The 13,879-nt window shown below is 38.5% G+C and overlaps 1 protein-coding gene across 2 annotated transcripts; it reads right to left on the bottom strand.

Moving 5' to 3' along the window:
• Positions 1 to 1,887: 1,887 nt before the first annotated feature.
• Positions 1,888 to 11,645, bottom strand: LOC117374433 (myosin heavy chain, fast skeletal muscle). Of its 2 annotated transcripts, XM_033970537.2 has the most exons (40): positions 11,559 to 11,645; positions 11,270 to 11,492; positions 10,893 to 11,036; positions 10,661 to 10,817; positions 10,540 to 10,567; positions 10,349 to 10,466; positions 10,181 to 10,273; positions 10,024 to 10,087; positions 9,674 to 9,772; positions 9,487 to 9,590; positions 9,268 to 9,406; positions 9,053 to 9,171; positions 8,795 to 8,944; positions 8,544 to 8,714; positions 8,158 to 8,464; positions 8,020 to 8,090; positions 7,865 to 7,952; positions 7,673 to 7,790; positions 7,448 to 7,571; positions 7,226 to 7,362; positions 6,886 to 7,141; positions 6,517 to 6,759; positions 6,262 to 6,438; positions 6,040 to 6,185; positions 5,819 to 5,909; positions 5,355 to 5,744; positions 5,139 to 5,265; positions 4,944 to 5,062; positions 4,682 to 4,878; positions 4,419 to 4,602; positions 4,184 to 4,349; positions 3,939 to 4,063; positions 3,546 to 3,854; positions 3,270 to 3,473; positions 3,070 to 3,195; positions 2,822 to 2,992; positions 2,638 to 2,742; positions 2,459 to 2,554; positions 2,241 to 2,372; positions 1,888 to 2,117 (listed from the first exon to the last, which is right to left on the bottom strand). In XM_033970537.2, the coding sequence occupies exons 2-40, from the start codon at positions 11,471 to 11,473 to the stop codon at positions 2,100 to 2,102; spliced, it is 5,817 nt and encodes a 1,938-aa protein (XP_033826428.1). In that variant the 5' UTR covers positions 11,474 to 11,492; positions 11,559 to 11,645; the 3' UTR covers positions 1,888 to 2,099. The 2 variants fall into 2 exon arrangements, with proteins under 2 accessions (XP_033826428.1, XP_055079569.1); XM_055223594.1 differs by having other exon boundaries at positions 10,181 to 10,466.
• Positions 11,646 to 13,879: the final 2,234 nt, after the last annotated feature.

The following is a 13,879-nucleotide window of genomic DNA, read 5'->3' as shown; positions in this document are numbered from 1 at the left end:
AAAAATATATACATTATTTAGTAAAAATACACCTGTATCTATACTTTAATGCTGTAATCCTAAGGGTATCCTGTAGTGTGGCATGAAAAATCACATATTGAAAAAGACAAAAAAAAAAAAAAAAAAAGACAAATAGAAGAGACTAGATACTAGAAGAAGCTAAGCTGACATTTCTGTACCAGAAAGAGCGCTTGGGTTAAGGGTTTAAGCTATTGGTCAGTTATTAATAATAATTTTCTTATTTTTGTAAAATCCAACTTTTCTGAAAAATGTTGACACAAATCTTCATTTAAAGTTTGTAAAAAGGCATGCTGGAACTGATTTGTTTTTGAAAATAATTTTTGCTACAAAGGAATGTCGCACCGCAGGACAGACAAAAAGGGGTTACACTCCCAAACAGGAATAGCAAACTGCTGACAGACTCATTCTATGTTCATTAAACAGGGTTTAATTAACAATATTAATGAATAATGTTAAAAAGTCTAACAAGCATGACTGAAGGTACACTGTTTTCCACCATTAGTACAAGTTCCACAAGTCTTTAGTCAAAACTCCATGACCTGTATACACATAAAGTGTGTACAGATTTTTGTCCCCACAATGATATATAACCATCCACAAAAAATCACAATTGCCCAGTTAATAATTTTTGGCTGTGACATAAACTTTTGAGGGACTTTAATTATAAGTTGCACTTAGCATTAACAGAGCCAACTGACGATTCAGATATCAAATTATGCACCCAGTTTAAATCCAACCACTCCACCCCTTGAAGTAAATACATAGTTGCTAAACTCAAATGGGGCTTTGTGAGAAATCAGATTCTTAACTTCCTAATTCAATTTTTTTTCTGTGTTCAGACTTTATTTTATGAATATAAAAAAATGTATATCATTTAAATTCATTATTTACTGTGTGCTTTACATAAATCAATCAAAATGCATCTTTGAGAAAGTCAACGATGAGGGAACCATCATTATAACATGGTTGAAAGCTCATAAATGTTTATTATGGTAGCAGTGACAAGTAGCAGCAGCAGTGTGTTGAGAAGCTAGAAATTGCCCCAGTATTTTTATGTACTTCTGTTTCTTGCTTGTGTAATGTTCTTATGTGAAAGTTTTTAAGTTGCTGATTGCACCAGAATTGCCCTTTGGGGATCAAATAAAGAAATCTAAATCACCTAAATCCAAATGTTTATTCCACATAATATGTTCCCTTTAAATTGATTGTTTTCAGACCAATACCATTCTAATGCTGAAGGCAATAAAATAGATGGATAAATTAATATCTGGAGGACGTGACAAAGATTAGATGAAGCATTTTGCCTGGATACTACATCGTCTCCACCCCTTTTAGATATTTAAAAATAAATCTCTTTCTAAATATATGATTTCACCTCAATATGGTATGGTATGCACTGCATAAGAGATATCAGATGATTAACTCCTAAAGTCTATTTGATTACTGTTCACATTTTAGTTTAATGTTTTCTTTTGGGTGTGATAGCTCATGTATAAATAGAAAGGCATTTGATGGTCTAGTTTCATGTATCAGTAGCTGGATGGTGGTAGATTATTTAAGGAGCACTTCTGTGTCTTACTTGATGTAATTTTTTACTGCATGTCTGAATAAAACACTTTTGAATAGGCTGATTTTACAAAGTTAAAGTAAAGGTAACTTTCCCAAGTTTTTGTTAAGTGTTTGGTTGTTTGGTAATGCGGTAGTGCTTGTAAAGTTAATACTTTGAGTAGTTAAATGAATATAGTAAATAAAGTAATGAATCAAAGCATTCTGCATATGGCACCATTGGCCAAATATATATCCTAATGAAAAAAAAAATCTTCAAAAGACAATATAAATGATTTCAGCAGTTAGTTTGTTTTGTTTGCCTTTATTCCTTGAGATACGGAAAAACATGTTAGTGAATGACTCCACTCACACATATTCTAAAATATAGATTGTCATAAAAGATTGAAAGCCATTATATGGTTTTAAATTGTGTAGAAATGACAAAACCAAGTACATCTTTTAATAATGAGATTTATTGGAATATAGTTCATATTTTATGAACTGACCGCAAAATGTCCAGATATTGACATTTACTCTGCAATGTCAGACTGAAAAAGAAAAGAAAGTACTATTTAGAATAACTCAACAACAAATAATGTAGTTAAATTTTAAACTGGTTTAATCATTAAAATTTTTTTATTTGAAAATATCAAGTTCTGCTGTATTGTTACCTTTCCGGCATCACGGCTCTTAGCTCTGAGCTTGTTGACCTGGGACTCAGCAATATCTGCACGCTCCTGTGCCTCCTCAAGTTCATGCTGGACCTTCCTGAGTCTGGACATGTGACTGTTGGCCTGCTCCTCCTATAAAATACAAAAAAATAAAATAAACAATCTATTGAATTATTATAATTTAAAAAATAAGTAGCATAATTGTATTATAGACATACAGCCTCTTCCGCCTGTCTTTTGTAAGATTTCACTTTAAGCTGCAGCTTATCCACCAGATCCTGGAGTCTGTTCACATTCTTCTTGTCCTCCTCAGTCTAAAACAAAGCAATATATTGGCATGATAGTACTATCTGCAACACTATATTCACATAATACATTCAATGTAATAGATAATTACCTGATAGGTCAGCTCTTTGACTCTACGCTCATATTTGCGGACTCCCTTCACAGCATCAGCTCCACGTCTCTGCTCAGCTTCAACTTCTGCCTCAAGCTCACGCACCTTTTAAAATGACAAATTAATGTTTGACTTGTCATTTTTGTTACGGTCAATTTCAATACAATTTTCAGAAGACTCAAACCCTGGACTCCAGTTTCTGGAGCTGCTTCTTGCCGCCCTTCATGGCCAGACTCTCAGCCTCATCCAGACGGTGCTGCAGGTCCTTGACAGTGACCTCCAGGTTCTTCTTCATCCTCTCCAGATGAGCACTGGTGTCCTGCTCCTTCTTCAGCTCCTCCGCCATCATGGCAGCCTGAAATGTTGATCATTGTAAATTTGCTCTGGCATAAACAGATTTTGTCATTTCTGTGTTTAAAACCATGAGCTCACATCAGTGATGGCCTTTTTGGCCTTCTCTTCAGCATTTCTTGCTTCTTGAACTGCATCATCCACTTCACCTTGAACTTGGACCAGATCAGACTCCAGCTTCTTCTTGGTGTTCAGAAGACTGGTGTTCTGTTTGACAGAGATATATTTGGTTTATATTTTCTGTTTTACATTGTCTGTATAGCTGATGTCAAGATCCAAACCTGAGAGTGAAGCAATCCAACACGCTCACTGGCATCCACCAACTCCTGCTCAGCCACTTTGCGTGCTCTCTCTGTCTGCTCCAGAGCAGCTCTCAGCTCCTCAATCTCAGCCAACATCAGACCATTTCTACGTTCCACCATGGCCACCTGCTCCTTCATATCTTCCTGTCCTCTGATGGCATCATCAAGGTGTAGTTGGGCATCCTAACAGAAAAAAAATTGTATGGAGGTCATTTGGAAATGAAGGTTCAATTGATTATATGCCTCTTTTCTTACCTTGAGCTGGCCCTGGACATTCCTGAGCTGTTTCTGGGCTTCAGCTGCCTGTCTGTTGGCATGGCTTAGCTGAATCTCCATCTCGTTCAGATCTCCCTCCATCTTCTTCTTGACTCTCAGGGCATCATTCCTGCTCCTGACCTCAGCATCCAGAGTGCTCTGCATGGAGTCAATGATTCTCTGGCTGTTCCTCTTTATCTGCTCCATCTCCTCGTCCTTCTCTGCCAGTTTCCGGTCAACCTCACCTTTGACCTGGTTGAGCTCCAGCTGAACACGCAGAATCTTGGCTTCTTCATGCTCTAGAGTGCCCTTATGAATAAAAAAACACAAATGATTGAATTAACGAAAGACTATTTAGTACCAATACAGAAGCTACCCTTATTTTATTAATACCTCAGCTTCTTCCAGGGCTGTCTGTATCTCAGATTTTTCAGTCTCAACAGTCTTCTTGGCCTTCTCCAACTCGTGGATGCTCTTTCCAGACTCTCCAATCTGCTCAGTCAAATCAGAAATCTCCTCTGAAGGGGGAAAAAAAACATTTGCTTTATAAACATTCCAATTTAGATGATATAAATAAGCCTAAAATTACTATACTATAGTTTTGTTCATTATTCTATGTCAAGTGAGTGGGTATATACGCTGCAGGTTCTTGTTCTCTCTCTTTAAAGTCTCCAGCTGATCCAGGGCCTCCTCATAAGAGTTCTTCATCTTAAAGAGTTCAGTGCTGAGAGAGCGAGCCTCCTTCTGGGCACCCTCCAGTTCAGCTTGGCCCTCCTCATACTTCTGCTTCCACTCTGCCAAAACCTGAAGAATATTTTGGTTACATAAAATGTGTACTTATCATAAACCTTATTGAATATATATGTTGTTTACTTTGTCAAAGTTCCTCTGCTTCTTGTCCAGATTGGCAGCCAAAGCATTAGCTCTCTCCACATCAATCATGAGGTCCTCCACCTCACCCTGCAGCCTCTGCTTTGTCTTCTCCAAAGAGGCACACTTGGAGTTCACAGCCTCAATAGATTCCTCAGCCTCCTGCAGACGCTGGGCCAGCTTTTTCCTGTGATCAAAGAATTGAGAAACAAAATTAGATACACGATCCCTGGAAGTCAAATGTCCAGAAGAAATGTTTTACTTACTTGGCCTCTTCCAGCTCCTCAGTGCGCTGAATAGCATCAGTCTCATATTTGGATCTCCACTGAGCCACTTCACTGTTGGCCTTGGACATTGCTCTCTGCAGCTCAGCCTTTGCTTCCTGCTCCTCCTCATATTGCTCTCTGAGCAGATCACAATCATGACGGGCAGACTGGACACCATGAGCCAGGGCATTCTTTGCCTGTGAAAATGTATAGTTAGTACAGTGTTGATTTATTTTTGAATATCTTTGAATTTACATTATACCTTGACTTCTTCCTCAACATGTCTCTTCAGCTCTTCAATCTGCTGAGTGAAAGCCTGCTTGCCTCTGGTCAGCTGAGAAACAAGAGCTTCCTTCTCTTCAAGCTGACGAGAAAACTCACCTGTAGTTGCAGCAGGATTTAGTTTTCACACAATGAAGGGTAAAATTGAAAAAGTTTTCAACTTTAGGACTATTACCATTCTCTGTCTGGAGTCTTGCTTTCTGAGCATTAATGTCATTCAGCTGGCGGACATTCTCATCATTTTTGGCTTTGAGCTCACTCAGCTGGTCCTCAAGTGTCCTGCACATTTTCTCCAGGTTGCCCTAACCGTAAAAATGTGAAGAACTCAGTATTTTGCACGTTTGTCAAATGATGCCAAGGATGATGCATTTGTCGGTGTTATTGTAACTACCTTTGATTTAGCCACAGCCTCCATGTTGCTGGAGAGGTCATCAATCTCCATTTTGTACTCGCTCTTCTCTTTCTCCAGCTTCTGCTTGACACGCTGAAGGTTGTCGATCTGCTCTCCTAGCTCAGCCACACTGTCAGCCTGCTTCTTGCGAAGGGCTGCGGCTGTCGCCTCATGCTGCAGGGTGGACTCCTCAAGATCACGACGCAGCTTCTGGAACTCAGCCTCACGTTTCTTGTTCAGCTCAATCTGAGCAGCTGTGGCTCCACCAGCTTCCTCCAGTCTCTCACTGATCTCCTCAAGCTCCCTGGAGAGGTCAGCTCTCTGCTTCTCCACCTTTGCACGAGCTGCTCTCTCAGCCTCAATCTCCTCCTCCAGCTCCTCAATGCGAGCCTACATTTGATCGTAGGAATAGAAATGTTTGACTTTGAACCATGACATTTGTCAGAAGCAGTCCCAGTAATTACCTGAAGCTCCTTGATCTTCTTCTGAAGCTGAGCACCAAGAGACTGCTCATCCTCAATCTTACTGAGGAGCTGGCTGATCTCAAAGTCCTTCCTAAAATCACATTTTCATTTGTTTATGTATGTGTGTATGTGTTATTATTATTATTATTATTATTATTTTTTTTTTTTTTTATTGTTGTTATTGTTATTATTATTATTATTAAACTGTCAACAAAATATACTTTTTGATCTTTTCGTCAGATTGCTGCTTATCATTCTCTAGGTCCATGATGGATTCCTGGGCCAGTTTCAGGTCTCCTTCCAGCTTCCTCTTGGCTCTCTCGAGGTCCATGCGGAGCTTCTTCTCTTGTTCCAGGGATCCCTCAAGCTATAAATTGTAATTAGAATATAATGTTATTTTGCTAAGATACTGAAAAGGGAAATGAATGACTATATGACCATACATCATCAACTTGCTGTTCCAGCTTGGTCTTGGCCTTGGTCAGAGTGTTGACTTTATCTTCCTCTGCCTGGAGGTCGTCCAGAGTTTGCTGATGGGACTCTTGGAGGGCTTTCTTTTCTTTGGTCAGCTTGGCAATAGCCTCATCTTGAGATGCCATCTCCTCTGTCAAGTTCTTCACCTGTACATTAATTAAGGGTGGCGTATTATTAACTTAATTCTATCACAATTGTAAAAATGTATCTTCAATTGTTTTGACCTTGTTCTCAGTGGCATGTTTCTCTTTCTCCACTTTAGCCAAGGTGAGCTCCAAGTCATCAATGTCTTTCTTCAGCTCAGAGCATTCATCCTCCAGCTTCCTCTTCTTTGCTGTCAGCTCAGCATTGATTTCCTCCTCATCCTCCAGTCTCTCAGTTGTTTCTTTGAGCTTTGCCTCAAGTTGGATTTTGCTTTTGATAAGTCCCTCACATCGCTCTTCTGCATCAGAGAGGTTTTCCACTTCCTGTTTTCATACATACATGTATATTTACATCAATATTAACATCAATTTTAGCATTTAGCATCAATATTGTTCTGTACATATGTCTTTAATGTGTACAAAAGATAATCATAACCTATTGTTACTTACAGATGCCACTTGCAGCTGCAGATCATTCTTCTCCTGCAACAGGGAAACCATTTTTTCCTCCAGCTCTTTTTTCTTGGCCAAAGCAGCTGCCAGGTCAGACTGCATCTTCTCATAGTTCTCTTTCATTTGACTGAGCTCCTTCTCAGTCTCAGCACTCTTCAGAAGGGGTTTGATCTTAAAGTACAGTTTCAGCCATGGCCAGTTTTTCACATTCATGAAGGAGCGGATGTTGTACTGGATCGAGTAGATGGATTCTCTGCATAACAAAAATATACATTTTTAAGATATTGGGTATGGTAAGACATGTTTTTTTTAAATATATATTTTTAAGAAAGTATACCTTCTCTGCATCATCTTGACAAACTCCTTCCTCATCACATATCCTCTGCAGAGAGCCTGAGTCATAGTCACCAGCTCAGCCAGTTTCTCATCTCTCATCTCCTCAAGCTGCCCCAGCAGACCAGCTTTGAAGAACACCTGTTTAATTGTAATGTAAACGACAGTTTACATTAATGCTTTATACACAGGTCGTCAGTAAATTTTGTTTATGTAGACCCAGCACCTTGGTGTGCCCAAACTTGTACTGAGTGTGATCCACATCAATGGAGCCAAGCAGCTTCTCTGAAGCTTTCTTGTTGTCAATGAACTGTCCCTCAGGGATGACACTTGCATTCAATACTTTGTATCTAGACAGAAAAAAAATGGATCTACAGCTTTACTGCATATTTCTTACTTTTCTGTATACTATTATCAATTCTTAAATGTGTTAAGATTAATATTTACAAACCTCTGTTTGAAGTCACCATAGAGGATTCTGCTGGGGAATCCCTTCCTGCAGATTCTGATACCCTCCAGCACACCATTACACCTCAGCTGGTGGATAACCAGGAAGTTCTCCATAAGACCTGAAGATTATTATATTTTTAATTATTATTCACACTGTGACTAATTACAAGCAATACACCTCCAATATCCTTACCTGGGGTCTTAGTTTCATTGGGAATCAAGCAACGCACAAAGTGAGGGTGAGTGCTCCTCAAGTTGGTCATCAGCTTGCCCAAATTTTCCTATAGATAATTAGATGGTTAATAATAACACCTCAAGTGGAATTACATATTAACCCCAAAAACATACTCTGAAAAGTGCAGATACAGTCTGGAAGGAACCACCCTTCTTCTTGCCACCCTTCTTGCCACCACTCTCAGCTTTAAACAAAATATCCATCATTTTTTGGTAATCAATATTATTGATAATTCTTGTAGATTCTCTTACCCTCAGCCCCAGCATGGGCTGCATACAGGAAGCACAGCAGTTTGTTTGCAGATTTCTGGTAGAGCTGAACAACTGAGTCATTCAGTGGGTCTTTGTTCTTGTCCAGCCAGCCACCAATATTGTAGTCTACTGTGCCAGCATAGTGGACCAGTGCGAAGTGAGCCTCTGCCTTGCCCTTGCCAGGTTTTGGTTTCTCAAAGGCTTTGGTCTTGCCCAGATGTTGGTCATACAGCTTGTTCTTGAAGGTTGTGTCAGAGGCCTTGGGGAACATGCACTCCTCTTCAAGGATCGAGAAGATGCCCATTGGCTGTTAAGTATGTACATGTTGACATTACTTAAAATACTCTCTAAAATATTTGTTGTCGCTAGTTGTTTACAAAATGTACCTTTTCAATGAGCTCAATGCAGGCAGCCAAGTCCATACCAAAATCGATGAACTCCCATTCAATGCCCTCTTTCTTGTACTCTTCTTGCTCCAGGACAAACATGTGGTGGTTGAAAAACTGTTGCAGTTTCTCATTGGTGAAGTTGATGCAGAGCTGCTCCAAACTGTTAAACTACACATGGAATTACATCTTTAATTTACATCATAGTTGCAGTGCAGTTGATACATATTGGTGTGGGTAAGGTAACTAACATCAAAGATCTCAAATCCAGCAATATCCAACACTCCAATGAAGAAGGATCTTGGCTGTTTAGTGTCCAACATCTCATTGATTCTGATGACCATCCACAAGAACATTTTCTCATAGACAGACTTGCACAGAGCACTGACAGCATTGTTCACCTTTACATAAAAGAAAAAAACATAAATCAATAAATTATTGCTGTCATGTGATGCCATAACATAGAACCCTTTGCTTTATTCATCTCGCTGAGCACTCAAGAAGTTTACCTGTGGGACGGTTTGACCTTTGGTCACCATCTCATTTCCGACTTTGACTCTTGGGTAACAAAGAGCTTTCAGCATGTCAGCAGAGTTCAGACCCATGAGGTAGGAGATCTTGTCAGCAACTAAAGGAATAAAACAAAGTATTTTACATTGCCTATATTTCATTAAAATAAGAGAATAATAATGTAAGTATAATAGTTAGATGTTTTTGTAATTACCCTCAGTGCCATCAGGCTCTGCCTGCTCTTCACGCTGTTTCTGCTTGAATTTCATGTTTCCGTGATGCATCACAGCACCAGTCAGCTTGTAGATGTTAATCTTCTCATCAGCAGTGAAGCCCAAGATGTCAATAGCCGTCTGTTAGATGATACACCAACATTAATATTAATTCCATTGTATTAAAATAACATACATAAGTTGTTGTAAGTTTGACATACATCAGTTGCAATGAACTCCTCCACATCATTGATGCTCTTGACAGTGATTTCACCCTGGCTGATCATTGGGTAATCATAGGGGTTAGTGGTGATCAGAAGTGCCTCTGTAATTTAGAAAAATAGAAATGCTTGTTTAAATACATTAATTTAGGCATGACAAATGTTAACATTATCTGGTATAACATACCCAGCAGTTCAGGCTTGTGGCCGGTCATGAGCTGGTAGAAGATGTGGTAGCTCCTCTCAGCAGACAGCTGGAAGGTCACACGGGATTTCTCCAGCAGATCTGTTAAGTATAATTTACCATTAGCATTTCTCCTACTTTATCAATATCAGACAGCATTTCATGTTGGGCAGTTTTTGTCCAGTACACCTAAAATTTACCCTTCAGTTTTATTGCAACTTTTATGTGCAGATATTTGCTGATTAAGTTTAGAAAATGGCTGTTCAGTAAAATGTTCTTATTTTGTTTTCAAGGATCGCCATATTGCACAGATTTTTAAGATATAGTTAAATTAAGATTGAATTTAAACTTACATGTTTCAATATCAGCTGAAGCAAGCTTTCCAGATGTGCCAAAATGAATTCTGATGAATTTACCCTGAGATGAAAGATTATTTAAAACAGGCACACATTTTAGTCTAGTATTTTATTATTATATTTTACATATAATATCATGTATCTGCATACTCACAAAACGAGAGGAGTTGTCATTCCTCACAGTTTTGGCATTACCATAAGCCTCCAGCAGAGGGTTGGCAGCAACAATTTGATCTTCAAGGGACCCCTGTATTACCACATTTACAACATTTAACACTTTAAAAAAAAAAAAAAATACATTTAGATAGTAATCGTTATTTACCTGCATTTTGCCAGTTGTTGTAGGCTGAGCATCCTTTTTAGCTCCAATAGCTGCAATTGTTGCAAAGTACTGGATGACACGTTTGGTGTTGACAGTCTTTCCGGCACCAGATTCTCCACTGGTTTAAGGAAGGAGATTTAAGAAGATTTTAAAGATTCAACTGTTACAACAAGTATAAGCTGTATACTTACGTAATCAGAACAGACTGGTTCTCCCGATCTAAATGAATGCAAGTATTATTAGAAATTCATTAGCATTTTTAAAATTTCATTCATTCGTTATAATAGAAACATTTAACACAGTAAGTCTCACCAGTGAGCATGAACTGATAGGCGTTATCAGAGATGGAGAAGATGTGGGGTGGGGCCTCAATCCTCTTCTTGCCTCTGTAGGCTGCTACACAGACAGCATCGTATACAGGAAGCCACTTGTAGGGGTTCACCACGACGCAGAACAACCCAGAGTAGGTCTGGAACATATAGACATTTATTATAAGCATATGCTGTTGATATTTCAAATCAGGTAGTCTAGTGTGAAAACTCACGTAGATCATCCATGATGCATAACGGTCTTTGAGGTTATACAAAACACAAGGCTCATTGAGGTGGGTCATCATGGCCATGTCCTCAATTTTATCAAACTTGGGAGGATTCCTTGGGTGGATGTCATCCTCTTTGACTGTTACAGTCTAATGAAAAAAGTCTACACTTCAATACATTATAATGTAGAGAAATTGTCTTTCATTTAATAATAATAACAAACCTAAATACAACAATTTTTGATTAGTCTTAAACAGTTCTTTTCCAGACGCTCAAAGTTGATTTACAATTTTGTTGAATAGATATCTCATTGACAAGGGCAATAATTTAGAAAACACTGAATGCTTGTAATTGATATTGTCATGTTTTGAAAACAACTTACCTTTCCCCCATCAATCTCACATGTAGCTTTGCCACCCTCTTTCTTCACAACCTTGCATTTGACATACATCTCATCAGCATCCGTCACAAAGTAAGCCGTTTTGGCGTCAAAAGGAGTATTTTGGGCCTCAATCCTCTCCCTCTCTGGCTTGCGGAGAAAAATGGCCGCCACGCCAAACTGCTCCATCTCTGCGTCCGTGCTCATGATGGCACTTGTGTAGTGACTAAAAGAGAATATAAATGTGTTTTTACAATATGAAAAATATGCTGGTCATATTTTCAGCTTTTACCTTTCCTTCTAGTAAGTTGTATACCTTCGAAGAGGATGGAAGATGCTAAAACATATTGAATTGATTACTGCCTAGACGAACAGTTTTTTCAATTGGAATTTTTGGTTTGGTTTACTGGCTTAGTAGCACAAAGAAAACAGAAGTGTACTCACCTATACCAGGAGCCTACCAGTTAACCTCCAAGTCCAGAGCTTCCTCTTTTATAGGGGGTGGGAGTGCCTGGTCAGCACTACTCTCTTTCTCTCTTTGGGCATGTATTCTTGCTATCCTGTTGCTTATTTGTGGATGTGATCAAATGCATACCAAACTACTTATTTACTATGTATCTGCCATCATACACAGTGGGAAGAGAAGATTGAATATATTTATTGCAGTCGATCCACAAGTTAAATATTGTAAACTGGTTACTTGCATGGGTTACCCTTTGTAGTTATTGTTACTTTTATATAAAATTTACCTCTAAAACTTCGAAAGTGTATTTCCATAATACATCCTATGATCATTTTGGGACTTTCATTTAAATTACCTCTAAAATTCCTAAGCAAAAAGTGTGCAGTCAAAATATTGTCATTTATAGCAGAAAAAAGTCTTCTAGTTCATTCTATTTGATTGTCTTTCAAAATGAAGGATGTCAGTGCACAACATGGCAGTTTGAAACCAAAGTGAGAAATAATTTTTTATAAAATATAAATAGAAATCGCATATTTATGTTTTAATTGGCCTTGTCAGATGCTTCCAAGTGATTGGTTTTCTGTTACAGGGCAAGACTTATATCATATTCCTGCAATAAAATTAAAGATGAAGTACTATCCATATGAATGAAATCTGCATCTCCTTAGATGGGCATGATAAGTGATGGAAACTCATCTGAGATCAAGCTCAAAATAAACGTATCACACAGCATAAAATTAACTTCATCCAAGAAGCACATTTGATACAAAGATGGTGACATTTGATGATGATGATTATTATTATTTTTATTGAAATTTTGACTTAATGTTTATTCATGTTAAGTCATGTTTAATTGTTTTTAATATATGTGTGAACTTGCAGGTATTTTTAGGAAACATGTAATGCTTTTGAAATTGTGACATTTTATTGTGTATTTTACAGAGCTAATGTAATACAAGCTAGTGTTGGATTATAATTGTAATGTAATGAGTATTCTTCATTGTGTGGGCACCTGCCCAGGAACTGCACTTGGAGTAGTAGCAGTAGCTAAATCTTTCCTTTTGTAAGATTTGTACATGGTTCTTCACAAATAAAAATAATACATTGAACTGTTAACACAATGCATTGGTGTTATGCTGTTATATCACTTGAGTGCATTTGGTCCTTTGATATTTTGATATGGACATTTTTGCGCCAGAAATACTTTTACTTTTATGTTCTGTTAACTACTTATAGCCCATATATTCCCTTGAGCAGCATACCAAAGGGAACCAATTTGATGTGAAAGCTGAGTATTCACTACAAAGCCCATTGGGGTCGGAACTGAAGAGTCATCAAAAGCTTAAGGACAGACTTAAGCCTGCTCCAGCATTCCAAGTCAAGCTTTAATTTCTTTTTGGAGACTTAATGCAATGGGTTGCATAGCTTGGCAACCTCAATCTATTTATCGCCTGGGACATCTCAAATGGGACATTGCAAGGATGCAGGGCAAGTTCTCTAAGGATCTGAAGAATGAGTGATGGATCCAAGGATGGACTGAGTCAGCACTTGTGGGAGCAATTATTGTGCTACTATATTTAGAAAATTCTTCCTTTCTTTACTTCAGCAGTGGCATGGACTAAGTGGTGAGACCATTTGCTAAACCCAAAGGTTGGTGTGCGTGTGTCCTTTAGTAAGACACTTCACCCATCTTGCCTATGAATGAATGTGGAGTATGAATAATTGGGACAGTAGGTGCATGTTGGTAGCCATTCTCGGCAGCAAAGGGGATGGGAAGGTGTTAGAGTTCTGCTTTCTCATAGCCTGGTGAAAAAGCTCCGCTTCATTCAGCTGGTTCTGATCTGAAGACTCTACACTCTTCTCCCTAAAAGCAGTGTTCCTCACACTGATGCACCGGACTGGAACTCTCTCAGAGGTCCCTCTTTAAGGTGTGCATTATGGTGGCCGTGGTTTTGATTCATTTTGAGAAGGAAGTAGAACTGCTACTATTCTTTCTTGACCAGCGTTTCACTGTATCTACAGTACCTCAAGGTAATAATTTCAAAACTATCATGCAAAATTCTTTTCGCTGTGAAAAGTTTAATAGCAGGGATTTTCTACAAAGGAATGACGTGATTATCAGCCTTCTCCGGAGAACGCAGAGGCATACA

This window comes from Periophthalmus magnuspinnatus, chromosome 8 (assembly GCF_009829125.3).
Source record: "Periophthalmus magnuspinnatus isolate fPerMag1 chromosome 8, fPerMag1.2.pri, whole genome shotgun sequence".
In the NCBI taxonomy this organism is placed as follows: domain Eukaryota; kingdom Metazoa; phylum Chordata; class Actinopteri; order Gobiiformes; family Gobiidae; genus Periophthalmus; species Periophthalmus magnuspinnatus.
This window is presented reverse-complemented; position numbering and strand designations above follow the sequence as displayed.

Bases quoted from the DNA above. Each gene is read 5' to 3' on its own strand.
- LOC117374433 (XM_055223594.1), bottom strand. From the start codon at position 11,473: ATGAGCACGGACGCAGAGATGGAGCAGTTTGGCGTGGCGGCCATTTTT. The intron at 9,591-9,673 runs GTATGTTATACC...TCTAAATTACAG, and splicing joins CCACAAGCCTGAACTGCTGG to AGGCACTTCTGATCACCACT. The intron at 7,142-7,225 runs GTATACTTTCTT...TTTGTTATGCAG, and splicing joins GTCAAGATGATGCAGAGAAG to AGAATCCATCTACTCGATCC.